Raw genomic sequence first — 21,707 nt, 5'->3', positions numbered from 1 at the left:
CATTGATCTGATACTGCCAGTTGTAGTCAATGGTCACAATATGGACAATCTTCAGACACAGGATAATACACACAGTTCAGGAACTGTTGGCAGTAAGTTATATTAACCATAATTCTAAGCATTCTACATTTAAGGGATATCAAGTATATAAATGCCACGTCCATCTAAAAAAAATTGCTAGTCTTAAGTACCTCCCTGATTATAGTTGCAGAATAAAGTAGATCTCCACTGCTGTAGATGACCATGAAAGCCCCTCTATAACAGGACAACAGTATCTTTCTTCATCGAAAATGCTACTCCAACTCACCTAACAGCTACAGAATCTTCTACGTTTTTGCAATCCCATGGATTTCTGTGATAAAGGGAATATATTCCACAAAACACAAATTATGTTCCTTTCTTCAGGATGATGCAATAAAAAAAAAGCCCAAACTTTCACATTTGTTTGCTTCTACTATTGTCATATACAAACTATCTTCAAATAGTTCTCTTTCTTTAATTCAGATGCTGGACAGGATTTGACTAATGATACTCAACCAAAATACGACTTATTCTCTTGCTTGTACAATTGATGCATACTTTATACTGTTACTTTTACTACTTTTAGAATTTATCTCACCTTTCATAGCTGATAAATTCTAAGAGAGTTCTCATGATGCCCTATTTTTATTTCTTGAGAGCAGACTTCGTATTCTGGTTGCTGTTACCTAACTGTATTTTCAGTAGTCATATAGAATTTATGGAAATCCACACTAAACAAGGATGCAGTACTATAAAGGTGAAGATTCCAGCTAAACTAGTCAGTTTGCACAATTCCTTTTAACGGAAACAAAAATAGAGTGTATGACTATGCTCCCTACCACCTCGGGAGAAAGAAGAGTCAAAGGCTCTGCAGCAGTCTGTTCTATAGCAGTCCTGTTCCAACCAGGACTGTTATGGAACCTGGAGCACAAAGCAAGCAAGGACAGAAGAAATACTAGCAAGACCTATTTCTCATAAAAAGAACCAATACTTTGTTTCTCTAAGCCTTTAAAGGTACAGAACAATTGCAGGTGAAAATAATATGTTCTATTACTTTAGAGAAACAGTAGCTGGGGTATATGAATACTACCACAGCTAACATTAAGGACAGACTGACTACTTATTACTGGGTAAAAAAAAATACACTTGATTGAAATCTACAGTTTAAAAGGTTAAGAGAGATTTGACTGTGAATTACATTAGTGCCAACTGTCCAGATCTAACACAGACCTTCTGAACTCAAACTAAAGAAAGAAACTATCACCGAGACGAACACTTTTCTTATCCCAAAGTTCAAATCTTACACTTTTTATAACCAGTTTAAATCCAAGCTTATTTATTTGTTAATTACTCATGTTCTTAAACAAGATGTTCCACATACCTTCAAAGCCAACTTTTGAGGAACAAAACTCCCTGTCCCTTCCACCTTGGCTCTCAAGGATCTTCTTCCCATACAAACTCTCTCACTTTGAAGGAAGAGTCCTCACAGGTTTTGCAGACTGCTCAAGTTTTAAGCAGTTTCTATAACTTAAATGACTACATTAGTCTCCATGCTTCACCAATAAAAGAAGCACTAATAAACCTAATTTATACTCCTTTTAGCTACTGCAGGTAGAAAACCAGGAAGAAGACTTTTTTATACTGCTTTCCAGCAACTTGCTTTTTGCTGTTACTCATATTCACCTAATTTCCATAAATTAGTTACTGAAACTAAAGAGCTTAACCTAGGATGTAAAAGTTCATGGGAATTTTGTGAAGCCAAAATATGATTAGATGACTAGTCAGTAACAAAAAAAAAAAAAAAAATCAAATCAACAGAATACAAATGTTTTTGCAAAAGGTTGTCTTAATTGATTACTTTTGCTTATTATTTATTACATTTTGCTTATTACTTAACTGCTTATTATAACAGTTTATTATGCCTGTCATTCTAGATTCCTAGTAAGCAGGAAGCAAAACTGTTTCAGTCTTCAACCCAGATTTGTACAAAAAGCTGTACTTCCCAACTTACAACTCATCCACTTCTATGGAATACTTTGTTAGTTTTTAAGTACTCCTGCTTCCCTTTCCCAAAGATATTAGTCATTTCTTGAAAAATGTATTTCACCTTTTTAAAGTCAGAAATGCATTATTATAGACAGATTATAGAGCAAAACTGCAAAGTAGGAAGACAGAGTTGACATAAGTAAACTGAACAGAGCAAAGGATATTTTACTTTTGTCCTAATGAGACCTATCTATGAAATGAAGAGATCCTTTTTTGATCACTCCTGCCTAGAAAGAAGACAATTTGATTAAGTGTGTTTAAAAAGGGGCATAAATATTATCAGAGCATTATTCAGGAGCCTTCATGATACTATCAAATAAAGCTTCTGATTGAGAATATGATCACTGATACCCAGAGTGAACAAACTGCTACACAACAATTTTTGAGAAATACTGTTAGACAAATGATGTTAGAAAGTGAAAAATTTCAGCTGACAAAAATTTTTTTCTTTCAATAACTATCAGTCTACAATGAACATTCCAGTATTTAATACCATAATTTTATTTACTTAAAATAATGATGGAAATTTAAACTGTTCAGCTGTATTTTTAATTTTACTTACAATGCTACTTTAATCTGCTGAAAAACTTTAATATTAAACTTAATTTGAAATCAGCATTCTCTTTATGCTAACACAATTAGTTGCTTTGACAGTGAATGTCCTAACTTAAACTGATGGCAAATAAGTGAAAAATGATCAGCAAAGACTGATGGCCAGAACAGCAACAATGATCACATTTTTCACAGAACACCTTCTAAAAGAAAAATAATGAAGAAACTAAAATAATAGCGGTAACATTCTAAGTAGATCATAATTCAAAGTTGTGTATGAAGCCCTGGCAGCTCTTTTAAGCAGAGCACAAGAAATTCAAAGTTCAGCATTTAAGAACAGGCAGCCATCTAGGGATTATTTCTAGATTAGTGCCTCTAGTAAAAGAAAGAACAGAAAGCAAAGGAGGAGGCAGCCTTCTCCATAATTATTGATGTTTTTCTTCCTACTTAGATCTCCAACAGAACTGATACTACTGTTGCTTCTGAGTGAAAAATAGATACCTTAGAAAAACTGACGGACAAATTAATAAAGAGAAGTTCATTTGTAATACTTGCAGTCATACAAACTCTAAATAATGAGATGTAAGTTACGTGAACAATATAAATGAACTCCCACAAACCAGTTTTGAACATAGGTAGATCAACAGATTTACTCAAAGTACTTCTCTTCAAAGTTTTCTTTCATTTATATTTAGTTTTAATAATGTTGTCAGCTGTTGCCATTAAATAAGTACCTCTCTACAGTATTCTTGAGTACTTTTGACCAACTTTTCTGTTAATAAGGGACATTCTAATGCAAATGTGATATGAATTGAAAAGGCCTCACTTTTACTGGTTGGCCTGGTTTGATCTTCCCAGTGTAAAAATTCTTTGGCATCCCTGCAAATGGCTTAACTAAATACAGTACATCAACAACACTGGAAGAAATTCTCCTAGCCACTGAGGATATTCAGCACCCCAGAAGAACACAGTTTTATGTCTACAATTTCTATAGTGATTGCTAACGTCTTTGTAAAGATTAAACTGCACATTCACCAATTACTACTTCTATGGTTATGGTTTATTTTAAGAATCAGCCTAGGAAACTGCAAATGTTTATTAGAAGGCAAACAATGAAGTGTCCAAGTAACCAGTACAGATTAAAACTGCTATATAATAAGAACAAAAATCTGGAAGCTGCACCTGAATTTACTCCAGATTTATATATATTCCAAGTGTCATTAAACAACATGCATGACCAACAAAAATCATAAAACGTATTTGTTGTTGCTAATGAGCACTCCCAGTAAACTCTAGTTTTACATTTCAGACATTAAGCACAGACAATTTAACTCATTATATCAACTGCATGTGGCCACCCCCTTAAAAAAAAAAAAAAGAAAGAAAGAAAAAAAAGCAAAAAAAAAAATCTCACAGAGGGTGCTGTGCTGCTTGATTTCGAACTCTTTTAGAGGTGGCCAATGTAAAAACCACCCCAAAAAACAAAACACAAAAGTAATTTATTAGACCTCCATTTGAGCCGCCTCCTCCTCCCATCCTCAGTGGCTTTGATCATTCATGGTGGTCATTAACAGAAAAACAAGCTTACTAGAGCGTTTTAAGATGAAAAATGAGGATAAAAAAAAAAAAGGAGTAAAACCAACATTTCCCAAACATTTCTCTTTACCTTGGCACTACAGACTGCTACATTAGCAGGGAGCTGGGAAAACTGCTTCAACTCAAATACGTCTCGCACTGCCCAACGGCTCAAGCGATTCTCAGCCTTGCTGGATCCAACCACATTCTGATTTGAATGAATATATGCCACTTCTTGAACACCATCTGATATATTAGGAGAAAGACATAATCAAAGATGTTGGTTATTCCAAAATTCTGAAGGTACACAGTTGCACCAAAGAAGGGTATTTTAATTTTAAAAAAAGTTTTACATGAAAGTTGTAAAATCTGTTATGATTTCACTCAGCACCAAGTTTCTCAGCTCTATGAAATTAACAACAATCATTACACTGATTCAGATTTATCCAGACAGTTTAATACTGCTTGCATTTCAGTGTGGTTTTTTTCAGATGGACAAAGAAGCTTCAAAGCATCTACAATTTAATGGCTGCAAAATTAATGTTTAAAGTTAAGTCTAACAGATTCAAATCTTCTACACAGTATTTCAAACCCCCAGATCACGTAATTTTTTTTCATGTACCTAAGTCTTGTCAAGACTTTTACAGTTCAAATATTAGATTTGTGAATTCTTAATATTTCTTCAATCTTAGCTCTTTCAACAGACAGTAACTGTTTAACAAAACATTACAAAGCAGCCCATCACCCCAGTAAACAGGAAAGTAAGGCTAATAGGTCAAAAGAGAGATACAGAAAGACATTACTAAATTATTTCGGAGAGAATTTGTTAGTATCTTTAATAAAAACACGTATAGAGGGAAGAACTTAAAACCTGCCAACAAAGTTAATTAAACACATTACTACTTTAGTTGAAATAAAATCAAAGAAATTAGATTAGTTACCTAAATATCTGTCCATTGATTCCGCTTTTTGCTCTTGATGTTCAAATTCAGTTTTACTTGCAGTTCTATGCACAGCATAATTGCTAGACTTCATTTGTGCAACAGAAGTAGGATGAAGCATTTTAGACCCAAACCGAACTCTGCTTCTCTGGCTTTTACACTTAAAGCTTTGCTTTCTCACGTGAATGTTCTCAACTGGTAAGTTATCTTCAGAGGATGACAATTCATCTATACTCTGAGAATCACTTTCCTTTTCTTTTCTATTGGACTTCTTTGCTTGTAGCAGAGATTTGGAAATGTTACCTAGTCCACTGTTACAGGAATATCTTTCTTTCCATTTTGGAAAACTGGAAGTTCTTAACTTTCTCGTTTCAGAATTATGGGAAATTTCAATATCATCAGATTCATCACTTATGTCACTTGCCCCTTTCAAATCTTTTGTGCTGTTTTTGATGTCTTCAAAAGACACGACTTTGCTAAAACTTGACTTAGTACTCTGGAATCCAAATTGCCTACTGTCTCCCTTAAATACAAACTCATCTTTCTCTTTTGCTAACTCTCCACAATTTTCAGATGTTGATTGGTATATTTCAACTTTTTTAGTAAGCACTGATTGCTGGCATGCTGGAACTTGGGTAGGAAAGATGACATCATCGTCCTCTTCAGAAGTGCCTTCAGTTTCCATGACTGTATCACTTTGCTTTGAAATGCCTTGATCCTCACTTTCTCTGTCCCCTTCCTCCTCAGAGCCTGATAAAACAAACCACTCTGTACTATGCATACCTTGTTTATCAGTTCCATCTGGTGACTGAGCAGCTTTCCCATATTCCAAAACAGATACATGGCTTTGACATTTCTGAAAATCACTGTGCTCACTACTTAAATTTGTTCTTATGGTCTGATCATCAGAACTTGAATAATGAGAGTTATAATTTTTATCCCTTTCTTCGGTAGTTTCTCTCTGCAACAACTTAGAGAATCCACATTGCATTAAGGAAAGCTGTCCCTTTGTTACCATTAAATTATTTGCATTGCAAGGCTTCCTTCTGTCACATTTTTTCACAGAAGTTTCCAGCATATCTTCATCACTAAAGTCATCACAAAAATCCATTTCTTTTCTCTTTAATTGTGCCTGAATGCTTCGAGGATCTCCATCTTCTTTACAGTCTTGTTGTTCATACTAAAAAAAAAAATTTACAGTAAAGGTATTTAAAACAGAAATAGTATAGGAAACACACCTAATTCCATTTTTTTTACGCTGCTTTGGATTTTCACTATGTTAATCAAAAAAAAAAACCAACAAAATAGTATTACAATACACAAATAGAAAGCAAATACAAAATAAATCATAAAGGGAAGTTGTATCAAAGTCTTTGGCAGGACAGCAATGAAAATAACCAAAAATATTATACATTTGAGACAACATACGCTGCACAGTGCTCAAACAACCTACGTCTTCACAATCCACACCCATATTTTTCTAGTTTATATTAATCTTGTTACAACTTTTTTTCTTTCAAAGGTAGTCTGAGAAGTGACTTCATGATTCAAACCTTCATACTGTGTAATGACATTCATAAATCATCTCACAGTAGCAGTCAACCTCCTCGTATACAGGGGCTAACACAGTTTAAAAGACTTGTGAGTGTGTAACATTCTGCTCTAAAATTAGAGCTACTGTAATCAACCAAAAGAATACTGCTACAAAACCATGTGCTACTGAGACAAGAATTATAACAATATGTAAATGAATGTCAGAAGGGTAAATACTAAACTTTTGTACATGAAGGGAAGTTTTAAAAATAATATATTAATCCTGATATCACCCTGCTTATCGAGAAGCATTTAACTGAGCTTAAAAATTTACTGTTTGTCACCAAATCCAATGAGAGAACACGGGCATACAGTGATGTATTACCAATGTGAGGTAATGACCAACGTGATGGCATACTGATTTAAATTAATATTGACTTTTACCCACATAAATCTCCAAAAAGCATGAGACAGTGGCTAATTTTCAGTACCAGTGTGATCTAACAGTGTTTTCACACTTAGGGGCCATATGGTAAACTTAAGTGTTTGTTTCCTAAACCACCTAAACAGTGTTCAGTCAAAAACATTCATAAAAATGCTTCCATGAAATCCAACGTTTATAGACAAACAACAAAAAAAAATCTTGTTCCAGAAAGAAACCATTAGGACCATCAGATACATTATTATTAAAAAAAAAAAAAAAAAAAAAAAAAAAAAAAAAAAAAAAGAGAGACCAGCACTGAACAGACCACTGATTTGGTGCTAATCACTGTCTGATTACGTCAACTAAATCACCCACCACATATCTTCCACATAGGTCCACAAAACCTGGAGCAAGCTTTCAATCCTCTAAACCAATTGTCCTCCTTTCCACAATTCCCTAACCAAAATCTTCTAAATTATAGTAGGTGTCACATTCTCAACTGACTTCTTGACCAGAAAGCTGTGATATCATATCATGTCACATCATGTGGCTGTCACTCTTAAGACACTGCAGAGAAACAGAATCATAGAATAATTACAGTTGGAAGAGACCTCAAAGATCAAGTCCAACCTTCTACCCAATGTCACCATGCCCACTAAAACCATTAAACCATGTCTTGAAGCACCACATCTAAATGTTTTTTGAACACCTCCAGGGATGGTGAGTCCACCACCTCCCTGGGAAGCCCATTCCAATGCTTAACTCTTACAGTGAAGAAGTTCTTCCTAAGATCCAACCTGAACCTCCCCTGGTGCAACTTGAGATTGTTTCCTCTTGTCCTATCGCTAGTTACCGGGGAGAAGAGATCAACTCCCAGCTCGCTACAACCTCCTTTCAGGTTATTGTAGAGGGCGATAAAGTCTCCCCTCAGCCTCCTCTTCTCCAGGCTAAACCACCCCAGCTCCCTCAGCCGCTCCTCGTAAGACTTTTTCTTCAGTCCCTTCACCAGCTTTGTTGCTCTTCTCTGGACTCGTTCCAGCACCTCAATGTCCTTCTTGTAGTGAGGGGCCCAAAACTAAACACGGTATTTGACATGCGGCCTCACCACTGCTGAGTACAAGTGGACAATCACTCCCCTAGTCCTGCTGGCCACCTTATTTCTGATACAGGCCAGGATGCTGTTGGCCTTCTTGGCCGCCTGGGCACACTGCTGGCTCATGTTCAGTCAGCTTCAGTAAGCAATATTGCTCTGTAATAATAGCATGTTAGTAATACCTGCTTTCAGACTGAGAATATGCAAGTGTTCTAAAGGTCAGAATACCATATTACCAGATGTTCAGAATATCCCATTTGAAATACAAACAGCATGACATTACCTAATGCTTTACAATATGCAAAACCAGGGGCAAGCAGACAATAAAAGATGGCAAGTGCAATCTAGGGTAAAAGTATTATCACCCTAACAACATACTGTCCAAATTTGCCACTGTAGTACTGGGACCTAGAGGGATTGTCATCCTCTGATCCATAGTCTACAAAGATATCTCACCTTTTCTGAGCTGTGTGGAGGAGTCTCTTCCTTTAGCCATGTAGTTGCTGTCATGACTCCTGCTTCTACTCGCCCTTCCCTCTAAAACAATCAAGAACGTATATAATAAAAACTAAATCTTTTAAAGTTAATAAAGGCAAGCCAAGGAAAAAAAAAAAAAAATAGTTTTTCTTTCTTTCTACAGAGGTGTAAGCACCAGAAGTACAATCAGCAAAGTCCAGACTAAGACTCGCATTTTGGCAATACACTTACTGCTCTTTGATCTAATACATAACCTGCAGGAAAAATAACATAGCGCATAAATTGAGAGGATCTTATGCATACACTGTTTTAATGATTTTAATCTTTTTTCCAAAGCAGAATACCTGATACAATGTTCATTTTACACACCATGTTTTAATTTAATTTAGAGAAGTTTTTGAGCTTAATACCCCAAAGTACATGTTCTGACACCACATTACTCTTTTGGTTATGCTACCTTTATACTGCTGTATCACATTACCCAGCCTCTTCCCAGCATAAGCAAAACAAAATAAAGCAAAGGATAGCAAGAAACCTAGAATACAGCTGCAATAAATTCCAAGATGCAAGTTCACTGCAGCAAACATGCTGGATAGAAAAAAGTGAAATACTACATATACTTAAAATCAGTTTACACTATATGCTTTTTAGAGTAACTAAGAAATCAATCTCAAAATATGAAGCCCCAATTATTTACTTCCACCTTGTAACATTTTTGAGTACAGCATTATAAAATACATTTTACTAAACAGTTTCTGACATCTCAAAATGTACCAATAAAAGGTTACTATGATCATAAAAATTATTTTTATGATCTGAATTCTGACTTAAAAGGTCACTCCAAGCTATTGATGAATAAAAGGCATCTATGTACAAGGTTGACAATATGTGAGAGTATCACAAAAATAAGTCACATTTTTATTAGAAAAATAAATATTAGCAAACTTTTGAAAATTATAATCCAAACTTTTTACAGCTTTTTGTTTGATTGAAGGAAATTTATCTGGTCTACATCAGTGTGAAAAATTAGCATGTCTATTTCATTTAAGATACTGCATAGGCTGTTTAAGTTTCACCATTCTGTTTTATGAAGGGCTGCCATTCAAAATTACAACAAAATATCTCATGAGGAAAGGAAAACTCTAAAACTAATATCCAAAAGTAAAAAGGTAGGACTTCACACCTCCAGGATGTCTTTGGTAAGACAGGATCCATGAGTCCTAAGTTTGAAAAGGTTATGGATCCCAAAAAGCTCTCCTTGATGTTCCTTTGATCCTTGCACTGCCTCGAAATACCGCTTGGCATTTTCACTTCCAACCACTGCACAGTGAAGTTGCTAAAATAGAACAACACAAGAGATTTCATAAGTGTTTGCTCCAACATGTCAGAATTTCCTGGCATCCACATTATATACACAGCTTTAGTTGGAGCAGGCAGAAATTCCTAAGGGAGGATATTTTGTTTTAATTTCCCTGGCAGACGTTGGTATAATAGACTGTGGTACAATAAGAACCTACTTTGTTTTACTGAATAAAAAAAAAAATTCAAGTCTTTTACTTTAATGTTGTTTAATATCAGATATCTACTATACATACTACTGACACTCCTCTGTATCTTGACTGCTCATCTTTCCTCAATACTAAATTCTTACTATTTTTACAGTCTTTTGCATTGTATGCTTACTTGGTAAGGACTAGATAAACCCACAAGATTGCTCCTACTGATTTCTGAATATTTTAATTATCATGCACTCTTGCTAAGTAGACTGCACAGAAGTGACTTAAAAATATTCCAGGTGAAAAGGAAAGACAAGTCAATAGTTTGTAAGGCAGAATTAAAAAAAACTTTTGAAGTCAGACAGGTTTAGCTGCATTCCAGTGATGGTAAATTTTCAATACTTATATAATTGGTCTATTTGACTTTAAGTGGAAGAATGCCAAAAAGATGGTTTTATGGATACCAGACCTGTAATGCTTTTTGTAACTGTCTCTAAGCAGTTGGTAGTTCTTCAGTTCTACTCGCTTCTAGTTCTAGCACTGAACAGCCATTTTCCTAGACAGCACATCTCTTGAATTATGCAGGCCAGTTAACTATACAGGTAAATTCTAGCTTAACTTTAGCTAAGGACAGTTTACATCTTTCTTGAATTATGCATGATATTTAAAAAAGTATATTTTAGGATACATATATAACTTATTCAGGTTTCTATGATATTAGATTTCAATTTTATTTACATCAGATTCTTCAATCATGTACGACTAGGTCGGATAACCAAACACCATTAATAAAAAAAATTCTGTAACTTTAAAAATCAGATCTATCCCTCAGTAAGAATACACTAAAATCATGATAAAGTATCTTCACATAAATTCATTTCATGAAAAGGATGGATGACAACATTTAGCTCTCAGAGCACATTTGTATAGTTCACCAAAAGCCACAAGTCCACATGCAGTCATGGTTTCAGAATTTTCAACAGCAGAAAAACACTTTTTTTCACAACTTACTGAAAATTCCCTAACTGTATTCAAGTGTCAATAGCAGGGAATGCAATCCAAGTGCAGACTTAAAAAAAAACCAAACAAACCAGATTTACAATTACTCTGTTTATTGGTTCTTACTTATTGAAAAACACAAGTCAACTTAAAAAAAAAACAAATAAAACAACAGTCTTTCAAGTAGTTTTATACATGCCTTTTAGACATCCAAACAAACAACATCCAGGCCTTCTTTATCTACAAGATCATCAACTCCAAAGACCTCTGCAAAGCATGACTCCCCTCCTTCAGGATTTCGGTGAATCTAGTTGGTCATAATCTGTTACTGCTCATTCTGTTAGCCTTTGAGCCTCTCCTACTGATACCTGCTGTTGAAATGAATCCTCAAAAGTACTGTGCACAAGAGAAACCTTGGAACAGGATGCTCTCTAAGCTTTTCCATGAATATGGATATAAAGAATAAGTCAAGTAGGTTTTTTTGCCATGAACACTCCTTTAAACCTCACTAAAGTAACACTCAGAGCAGTACAATCCCTGCTCCTGATGTGTCTGAAGACTAAATTACTAGCTTTTATGGTTTTAGACCACTGTCCCTCAAAAATAGTTTTTGGACTTACTGTGTTTTATATTTAACTTGTCTCATCAGTATACGATTTCAAGTATTAATACAATGTGGTGTTCATTCTGAGCTTCTGATACAGTGTCTCTGAAAATTGTCCAATTACCTGTGAGCACTTCAGCCCATCACCTACTTTTTTAATTTCTTCTTACCAAGTTTTCTCTTTTTCATTTAGATCATTTTGTCAAAATGAAACAGAACTCTTAACAGCTTTTTGGCTTCTACAAAACACTGAATTTAAGTGAGATAAAATCACTGTTACACTTTTGAAAGTAACATTTTAAAGCAAGCCATACACATTACTGACAGCAGCTCAAGATTAGATCTCCCAGCTATGGGTTTTCTGACTACCTGCTCTGCGAAATCAGATGATCTTTAGAACCTTATTCTTACTTGTCACTTACTTAAATCTTAGCAGGATAATGACAATTTGTATACTACTGTATTTCCCACTCATTCAGCCTCCAACCTCCTCCTTGTAAATAACCCAGCTACCAGAGAGTGCTTGTCACTGAAGACTCATTACCAAGTTTTTCCCATTTATGGCCAGAAATTCAAATTATTAGGTTAATTCCTCAAACTTCATAAAGGCTTCTTTAATCTATAGTATCATTTGCCCACTGAGGTGACCTACTTTGTCTTTTCTATGCAGCGCATTCTTCAGGACAACTGTATCTCACTGATTTTCTTCCTTTCTCCAAGTTTATATGCCTATAATGTCAGTATCCTAACTTAAAATCAATCATCTTATTTCTTAACTTGCAACTTTTGTTAAGAAAAACATGTTCATATTTCATCTAGTTTCTCATTTTTCTGCAGCCTGCTCTTTGTTGTACAAGTTCGCTTATTTTCTGTTTTAATTCTGACCTCATTACAAAACAGTTGCTAGATTATTCCTCAAACCACATACTTTGTTTCTCCCAGTCTTAGGTGTTTAAACCTATCAATGTAAGTAGAAAAATCTGGAGAGAGCAAGTGTTTCAGATTGAGTATTCTGGCAAGCAACATCACTTCTTATCTTCGTAACAGAAGCAACTACAAGCTGTTTCCCCGTCCTTTTATAAGCAAGTTGTCACAGGCAGGACAGTGGCAATGCCTTCTTGCTTTTCTTTCATAGCACCAGCAAGATTTTTGCTCCATTTTCTCCAACCTTTCATAAGAAAAAGCTGCCTGAATCAAACTGCTGCAGATATCAACTACAACTCTCACACATATTTTACAAGTCTTTAAATAAAACAGTTCCCTGTATAACCTGATTAGCGTATATTGCATAATTAAACTGTAAAAAATTACAGAAAAACTCAAATACAAATATAATTCTGTTTTGTTCTTCAGCAATTACTAAGTGATATATCTCTGCTTAATAAGTTAACAGCTTGTATCATAAAACCAATGTAAACTACAATTTTGCTATAGGCTAGCTTAGCTTTCAGTCATTGAAACTGCTAAAAAGAGCTCCCAATTTAAATAGTTCATGAACTTTACCTGTTTATAAACTTGTCGCAAGTACATCATCTCCTCCACAGTTCCCAAGGATATCAACCTGAACACTTTAACAGCTTTGTATTGGCCAATCCTATAAGCTCTGCAAGGACAGTGGCATGTTGAAAAACATTTTTTAATCAGTAAAAAAAAAAAAAAAAAGCAGCACTGTTATGGGTAGTAAAACAACTAAATAAATTAATAAAAGCATTCCAATAAAACAGGAGTACTCTAAATAATTCATGAGTTGGTTGTTTTTGAAAGAAGATCCAGATTCACGGAAATACTCCAATGGCATAATATCAGAGATGGAAATGAGTGCTGAAAAGACACTAATCTCCACAAGGGTGAAGCAGAAAAGAACATAAATGTTTTTCTTTAACGATTCTGGAATTCAAAACATCACTTGAACTAGGATCAATGACAACATACTCTGTCCTGACAAACACAGGAAAAACACCATTCAGCTACACACACACATTCTAGAGATCAAGAAAAGTTACAGTAACTATGGCTTTTTTTTTTTTTTAATGAGCCCACCATAACAGTGCGACAAAAATAAAATGGAAAAATAAGAAGTAAAATTCAGGGTTAAAAACAAGAAATCAAAGTTAAAAAAATAATTTAGCTGGACCTTTCTTACTGTCTTGCCGACTAGTCAGACTAGATAAAAATTTTTCTCCCTGAGGAAAATTTTAGTTGGACAATCAGATTACAGAATCAAAGCAAAAAGAGTACAACATGGATCAAGTTTGTATTTTGAGACTGTACCTGTCAATAGCTTGAAGATCATTTGCTGGGTTCCATGTAGGATCAAACAGTATAACAACATTGGCACCAACAAAATTAAGACCCAGTCCACCAGCCCTAAAAACATAAAAATGAAAAAATAAAACTATTTGACAGTAAGAAAAATAGAATTATTTTCTTCCAGTGTATTAGGTCCATATTGGCATACCCAGTAAAGAGCAGAACAGAGACACTGAAAATAGTGGGGTACAGCTTTGTATTAATGTTGTAATAATAAGCACCAAGTACTCAAATAACCACTGTTATAAAACAGTCTTCTCACCTAAGTAGCAAGAAGATTATAAACTGTACGACTAGCTAAGTCACAATCAACTGCTATCACCTTACTACAGTAAAAGTCTTGATTGCTACTTCATACCCACTAAGCCCACACAGGCCAACTTCCCCAATGATTATACTGAAATTCATGACCACTTTTATGCCAGCTGACATTACAGAAGCAGGAAAACTACAGTTTAAGTAAAGAGTCTGCATTAAATATTACTTCCTCTAATCCCAGTCCATAGTTTTGATATGCAGCTTCCACTAAAACGGTCACAGTCTAGGGTAAGTCATAAGAATTAACAACTGTCACAAGCATACTTTTACAGTATGTTAGTCAACTGTTAAAAATATAGTTGGCCACACAGCTATATATGAGCAACATTCATACTGGTCATTATAAGGAAAAAAGTCACAGTAAGAAAGTTGTCTGCTGTGGGGGTTAGGAGTCACAGGGATACCAGTTACATCATCTTAAAACATTCAACAGCTGTAGTGTGCTTTCAGGTAAAGCCTGCAAGCCAGTAAAGAATTTGAGCATATGCCTAACCCTAGGTAGCTAACTAACACCCTGCCGAATCCAACAAAATTGCTCAGTTACTTGGAGTGTGGCATACGCATAGCTGAATAATTTGACAGGAACAAAAGTTAGGAAAATACCACATCTCATCCAGCTGCAAAACAAGCAAATACTGAAAATTCTTTGCAGCTGGCTCAAACAACATTCCTACAAAAAGCGACAAGTTCCTATACAAGCACATGCTAAGTACTATTATTAATTTAACTGTTAGAACAATTCTTCACATTGACACAGGCAGCACTAATTTCAAGTGAGTTTTTTTACTGAATGAGATACTGCAAATCTAAAAATGTCAATCCCATTTAATTTACCAAGCACCCAGTTTTAACGGATTACTTTATATTCTGCTTGTTTAAAGCAGTGGGAAAGGTAAAGTTTCCAGATACAAGAATGAATGGAGACAAAACGCAAAAGCTTATGGAGCCCCACTACTTTTTGGTCTTCATGGAATCCTTGCCAATGTAAACAGAGTTGTGGCCTCTTCTTTCCAGGTGTGGTGTGGTGTGGGTTAGTTAAATCTGGAAAGGGAGAGAACATGGGAACCTGACAGTATTAATCAAGGTTTCCAGAGGATGAGCGTTCTTGAAGTTTGAAATGCTGAATAAAATTTTTTGTATTTTTCAGAATACCTTACTGTATTTTTGAATTTTGGAACATTGCTTTTTAGTGAGGACAGAATTTAGCCTCTCATCTTACCAAACTGACTCAGCAGTCAGACCGAAACTTAAGTCAACATGTTTTTCTAAATGCTTTCTCATAAAAAATTGCAATATTTGGAACTGAAATATCCATTAAACCTCAGTGCAAAGCCTCTGTGCAAGTAAAACAGATTGACTATAAAAATTAACTAAACAGGATACTTAGCTTTATAAAGATTTTACCTTTCAATATTTTTAAGTACGCCACAAAAATTCAGATACTCCAAAACAAAAGAAGAATGGCTCCTATATTCTTCATGGACAGAATGAATGCAGTAGTTGGTTTCAGTATTATAAAGAATATCTTCCATCTTAACTATCATATTCCCATTATGTTAACAGCTAGCTGTTAGTTATTACTGTAAGATAGTCCATGCAAATTACTGTAATATAGCTCAAATTTTTTTTTATGAAAGGCCTCATAATAGTTCTGTTACAAACAACAGTTTTCCAAAGATCATTTTATTATAAACTGCACAGTGTTAAATAAATGGCTTGGTCTTATATCCTGTCATTGACAACTTAATACCTCAGTGTTCAGAAGTAACAAAACAATATTGCATGAGGAAAGTTTCCATGAAAGCTTTGATTACATAATTCTATTTACCAAGATAAGTTTTTTATAGTTTAAAACTTCTCTATTTCAGTGATATCTTGTGGCTGAGAGTTCTTTGAAATTGATCACATTAGCATTAGAAGTTATTTGCAACATAGTTGTGAAGAATTCAAGTCAAAGGAAGCCCTATAAAAGGTAATGGACAGCAGTCCAGCAATGGAGAGTAATTGAGAATGCTGCAGGTAGAATGGAAGTGCATACTGTAATCTTTCACGATAAAAACTGTCTACAAATTTCTGTAACCATCATCTTTTGATCATCTAAGCAGTTCTCTTTATATAAAAAAGAAAGCTGAGAAGTAGAAATACATTTTCATTTATACTTATTCTGAAGGAATTAATCTAGAGAAAGACTAGCATGAAAAATCCAGACACCATGATCTAGCTTTGATGGTGGGAATACTCGCTGTTCTTATTTCTTCCAGAGCATTATGATGGATTGTACATGTACAGTTCCTTTTCTTCAGGTTAAGCAGCATCAATGGAGTTGCAAGTTCCGACATTCTCCTGTCAAGTTACAGCAACTGCAGCAATTTTAATGTTTCTAAGCATGCCCAAAAATGGCTTGCTTTTCTCCCAAATAATCACACATTTTCCCAGCAACACCAGCACAGGACTGAAGTGTTCTGAAACAGGTTATACTTCATGAGTCTTAGAAATTCCAACAGATGTATATCTATTTTTCCACAGAGCTCAGGGCTGAAATTCATGATCCACACCTACTGGTTTGATGGAATTTACAAGCTCTGAAGAAAAATCAATCATATTTTCTCTCAACACCCATAAAATGTATTCACCCATATAGCTATACTAGTCATAGCTACTGATAAAAGCATTATGGATAGCTATATGAGTATGTTTGATGCGAACATTAACTGCAAGACTTGAGGTCAAGCTACATAGATAGACAGATTTTTATTTTTTTCCTTTTTTTTTTTTTTACCTTATTGTTTAAGGCCCCATTTCTGAAAACCCACCAACCAATTAAAAATCAGGATTTCCAAATGTCTACAGGCTATACACAGGCAAGTCCAGGCAGAAACAGCATTTTGCTGGTACAAAAAATATAGAATAATAATATATATAATAATACAGAAACATTATAAATTTATCAGTGAAGTCATCACCACTGTCTGCACTGTAACTTGCTAATTTATAGACTGGAGTTTCCCATTTATTTTTTCCCATATTCCCATTATGTTAACTGTGCCAGCAGAATAAAATGGCATACTCAAGATCACTATGTGGAGAATTCATCCTTTGCAGAATGCATTTCTGCAGCCAAAAGACTGTGCAAGTATTTTCAGTGAAAATCCACATTTGGCTCTCTGAGCAATGGGACTTTCAGAACAGATACAAGTTGACTACACAGAACAGTCAGCCAAAAGCTTTGCAAGAAAGCACAGACATAAGGGTATAACCCAATTCTGTCAATTTACCATGTGTTGAGAAATAAAGAATATAGTGTAGAGTCCTAATGCCTGAAATCTGCGTAAGAGGAAAAATGAATCTCTTGTAGAGTAGAATTAGGATAAATTGCTTTCTGATTTCCAAAGGATCACAAAATTAAAACTGCTTCCATTGCTGTATACCAAGCAAGCAAAAAGACCACTTCTTGTCATCTGTGATAAACTACACGAAGAATTGCACCTTCTGTTTTACTAACATTGGTTATATTGACCACAATTCAATCATTGTTTGTTCTTTCCATTTACTCAGTAATATGAGAAACACTAAAAGCAACAGAATCAAGACTCTTGTCTCAAGCACACCAGCAGGTATGGAAAGCTCACCAGTCTCCATATTCACAAGCTCTCAGAACAGAGAGGAGAAAGTCCATCTCTGTTTGCCCGATCTTTATTTTTATTTCTATGTAAATAGAACTGAAAAGGTTATGATTATGCAACTAAACTAGACTGATAGAAGCAAAAACTAGAGAGTCTTTCCTAATGCTACAGATGCAGTAATTCCCTGCTGTCTTCAGAGACAAGGAACAGGGACTCTTGAAGGTCTCAGGGAAGCTGATGGCCAGATTCCACAGTCGACAAAGATTATAAACTAACATGCATGACCAACACCACAAATCTCTTCACAACCCTGCCCACATGCACCACAGAGTATCTGAAGACGGTTCTGACGTGCACTTGCAATAGCCTTTAAGAATACGTCTGACTTCTATTTAAACAGAAGTAGTATGGATCCTCTTATCTAACTCCAACAGTAAATAAGGACTAAAGTGACTATATAGGTAAGAAGGGCATGTTTTCATGTTTCATTGAGTTTCACTAAGTTTTCCTCTGGGCAGGAAGATTAAAGTTTCTCCTTGTTCCCTTTCTGCCCTTGCCTGGTAACAAACTTCATCCAAGGTGAAACACGGAAGTAACTAGAATTAAACAAACATAAATAAAAGAATGATCATCATAGTTTCATTAGTTCTGGTAGAACATATTGCCCTATTTCAAAAGAATTCACTGTCCATCATAAATTGACAAGCAGATCTGACAGGTTCATACATTTTTAAAAGACAATCAAGGATTGTCTGAAGTATTTTAAACAGACATATGCTAATTAACATGGTTAATAAATTATAGTAACACTAAGATGATTTTTCAGTTCAATACAGTATTTCATATTCACACTCATTTGCTAGTACTACTAGTACACTGCAAGACATTGAGTCTGTCTACCTCAAAACGAGATCTTCTTGTGGATAATGACATAATAATAATATTTAAAAACTGTTTCCTCACTCCTACAGCAACTGGACATTTAAAACTAGGATTCCAAAGACTTACTTGTTCCAGATCTTAGAAATCCTCATAAAGCAGAGGAGAGGGGAAGGGAGGAAGTCTCTAGATATTTTAAGAAGCTTCAGACCACAGCAATGAATGTATGTTTACTAACAGACAAGAGAATAATTCACTTTCATAAAAAAGTAAACCCTCACAAGGTCATTAAGCAAAATACAGACTAAACTATTTACTAAACACAAGAAAGGTAGAATGAAACAGACTACAATTTAAGTTTTCTTACATTGTAGATACAAGACATATGTTAATTTCTTGAACGCTGTTGAACTCTCTTACAATTCTGATTCTATCTTCTGATTTTGTATTTCCATCAAGTCTTCGGTAATCTAGCCCAGATGCTATACAGTATTGTTCCAGCACGTCTAGCAACTGGGTGGAAAAATAATAAAAAAAGATTACACGCTTACTAGTGTCTTTTTAATTAAACATAAATCACAGAGGCCATGTTCCTCAAATATATTTTCAATAGACCAAGCATTGAAAGTGAGAGTAAATCTTCACCATTTTGATATCAACATCCTTGACTCGCTTTAGCTGTGATTCTACAGCATTCAAGGTGACTAATGTTGGTCTGTTGTGGTCTCACTCAGTCCTCCAAACCCAGCTGCCTGTCCCAGCTCTAAGTGATGCTGAATCCGCTCAATCCGTTAAGCTAGTAGGCAACTTGAACAGTTTCCTACCACCTTAGCAGTAAGTTTCAATGACTTGAAATATAGCAAGTGAGCACCAGAGACAGCACAGAGAAACATGCTAGTATGCACAGTCAGAGTTCAGAGGGATGGAGTGAGAGAGACTGCAGTAACCAGCAGTCAGTCTGGTCTTGAACACCATGAAGCAAAGTCTGAGAGACATGAGCATTTTACTACTGTATCTAAGTATTAAACTTGCAGTCTTCCTTAAAGCCATAAAAATTATTAAATACTTATGGCTCTGAACTGTCCTTCACATTATTACTTTTTAATATTTTTTAGTGCCATCATTATGAATATTTAATCAAAGAAAGCCATATTATAGATTGCACCATTTCAGGAAACACATTATGCCCTTACAAGAAAAATCAAGGAGCAAGTCCCTTAAAAGCAAAATAAGCATACACCTTTTGCTCTAAGTAAACACTGTTTAAGTTCAAACCAACTGGTGTAAGTCTCAGGGTTGAAGTTTGACTACTGCTGATGGTCACAAGCCAGTTGAACTGGCAAGAAGAGGAAACTTAACTACTTTCAGTGCTAACACAAAGGCTGTATGATACTTAGCTGTACTTTGCTGTGACAGTGCTCTAACTCAAGACATACCAGCTGAACCCAGTATGAGCTATCTACACCTGAAGTAATATAACAATTTTAAAAAGCTCTAAGGCAGGCAGCAGAGTGTACATTTGTTCTGCCATCACCATTTTTTCCATGAGATAACATAAGGTTTCAATACGCTTCTGGAGTACGGCACACTGTCTTCACCATTATTTTCCACAGTACAGAGAGAAAGGAAATGTGGTTGACAGCTGTCACCTCAGTGCTTTACGCTTCAGAACTTACTGCAGCAGTAAATTGATAAAAATCATATGGAGCTCACCTTTGTGGAAAAGGAGAAAAGAAGAACTTTATCCTTGTTTTTTCGGAAGTGATTTAAAAGTTGCTGAAGGACCTGTAAATGCACCACAGAATAAAAATTAAGAGATTTTATCTACACGTCATCTCACACACTTACTTGTGTTTTCAACCTCTAAACAGGCTACACTGTAATGAACTGTTTGCCAAGCCAGAGGCACAACAAAAAATATTACTAACATAATGAATGTGCCAAAGGTAACAGAGATGCTGGATCTACACATTTTTCAGTGATCTTCGTGGAAATTCTCCTGTAAAAAGGCAATCACCACTAACCAGGTAAATTCAGAAGCTATTTGTGTCAGTGCATAGACAGCAATAAAATGTTACTTATCTCATGTGCTAGCTCAGCTTGTGAATTTTTGCATTTAACAAATGCACACAGTTCCCCTGAAAACACAAAGGTCTGTTTAAGCTTTCTGTACTATATCTGAGTTCAGAACTTCTTGGAACTTGTCTTCTTAAAATAATCAGTGAGATGTATGCCCCTCCCCACTCCCCCTCTCGTCTGTTGCTCTGTTTACAGTAGGATCCAGCTTCCCAGATTCTGCACAGACCTTGAAATGCCAATAATCCGCCCACACACAATGTTCTTCTGGTGGGGAAGCAAACAATCCAGAGCCTTGTGTACAATAGTGATACTGTTATTTTCAAAGGAAGCATGTCCACATCTGGCAATGGCAGCTCCAGAGTACCGCGTAGAAGCAATACACAAAGGGGAAAGAGGAATTTTCTGTACCATGTCTGTAGCTTTCTCCCACTGGGCAATTAATATTTTAAAAATTATATTGGTTCAGTGATAAATACATAAACTGTTAATCAACACTGATCTCACTAAAAGCCTAACAAATCTTTGACAACCAAATAATGATGAATGTTTATGTTAATTTTACAATTCTGGATAATATCTAGAATCTAAAATGGCAATTATGCATCACTTACAAGCCCTTTTGTGTATGTTATAACTGGCTGGCTAAGTGAAAACAAGGTACAAACAAGAAAATTTTTGCCTGGTTTCATTGTACAAGATATAAACCAGGACTTATTTTACTGGGAAAAAATCCACAT

General features: G+C 35.3%; 1 protein-coding gene across 1 annotated transcript in view; it reads right to left on the bottom strand.

Annotated features, from left to right (window-relative positions):
* LOC104162313 (DNA excision repair protein ERCC-6-like 2) overlaps nt 1–21,707 on the bottom strand; it is a 57,399-nt gene that overhangs the window by 13,160 nt on the left and 22,532 nt on the right. The window contains exons 10-17 of the mRNA XM_009701013.1: nt 20,605–20,676; nt 19,259–19,404; nt 14,033–14,128; nt 13,265–13,364; nt 9,846–9,998; nt 8,642–8,722; nt 5,136–6,315; nt 4,286–4,440 (exon numbers count right to left, since the gene is read on the bottom strand). Of these exons, the coding sequence (XP_009699315.1) occupies nt 4,286–4,440; nt 5,136–6,315; nt 8,642–8,722; nt 9,846–9,998; nt 13,265–13,364; nt 14,033–14,128; nt 19,259–19,404; nt 20,605–20,676 (1,983 nt within the window). The remainder of the gene's footprint in view (nt 1–4,285; nt 4,441–5,135; nt 6,316–8,641; nt 8,723–9,845; nt 9,999–13,264; nt 13,365–14,032; nt 14,129–19,258; nt 19,405–20,604; nt 20,677–21,707) is intronic.

The sequence above is a fragment of the Cariama cristata genome, unplaced genomic scaffold (assembly GCF_000690535.1).
Source record: "Cariama cristata isolate BGI_N322 unplaced genomic scaffold, ASM69053v1 scaffold32915, whole genome shotgun sequence".
NCBI classification, from domain to species: domain Eukaryota; kingdom Metazoa; phylum Chordata; class Aves; order Cariamiformes; family Cariamidae; genus Cariama; species Cariama cristata.
This window is presented reverse-complemented; position numbering and strand designations above follow the sequence as displayed.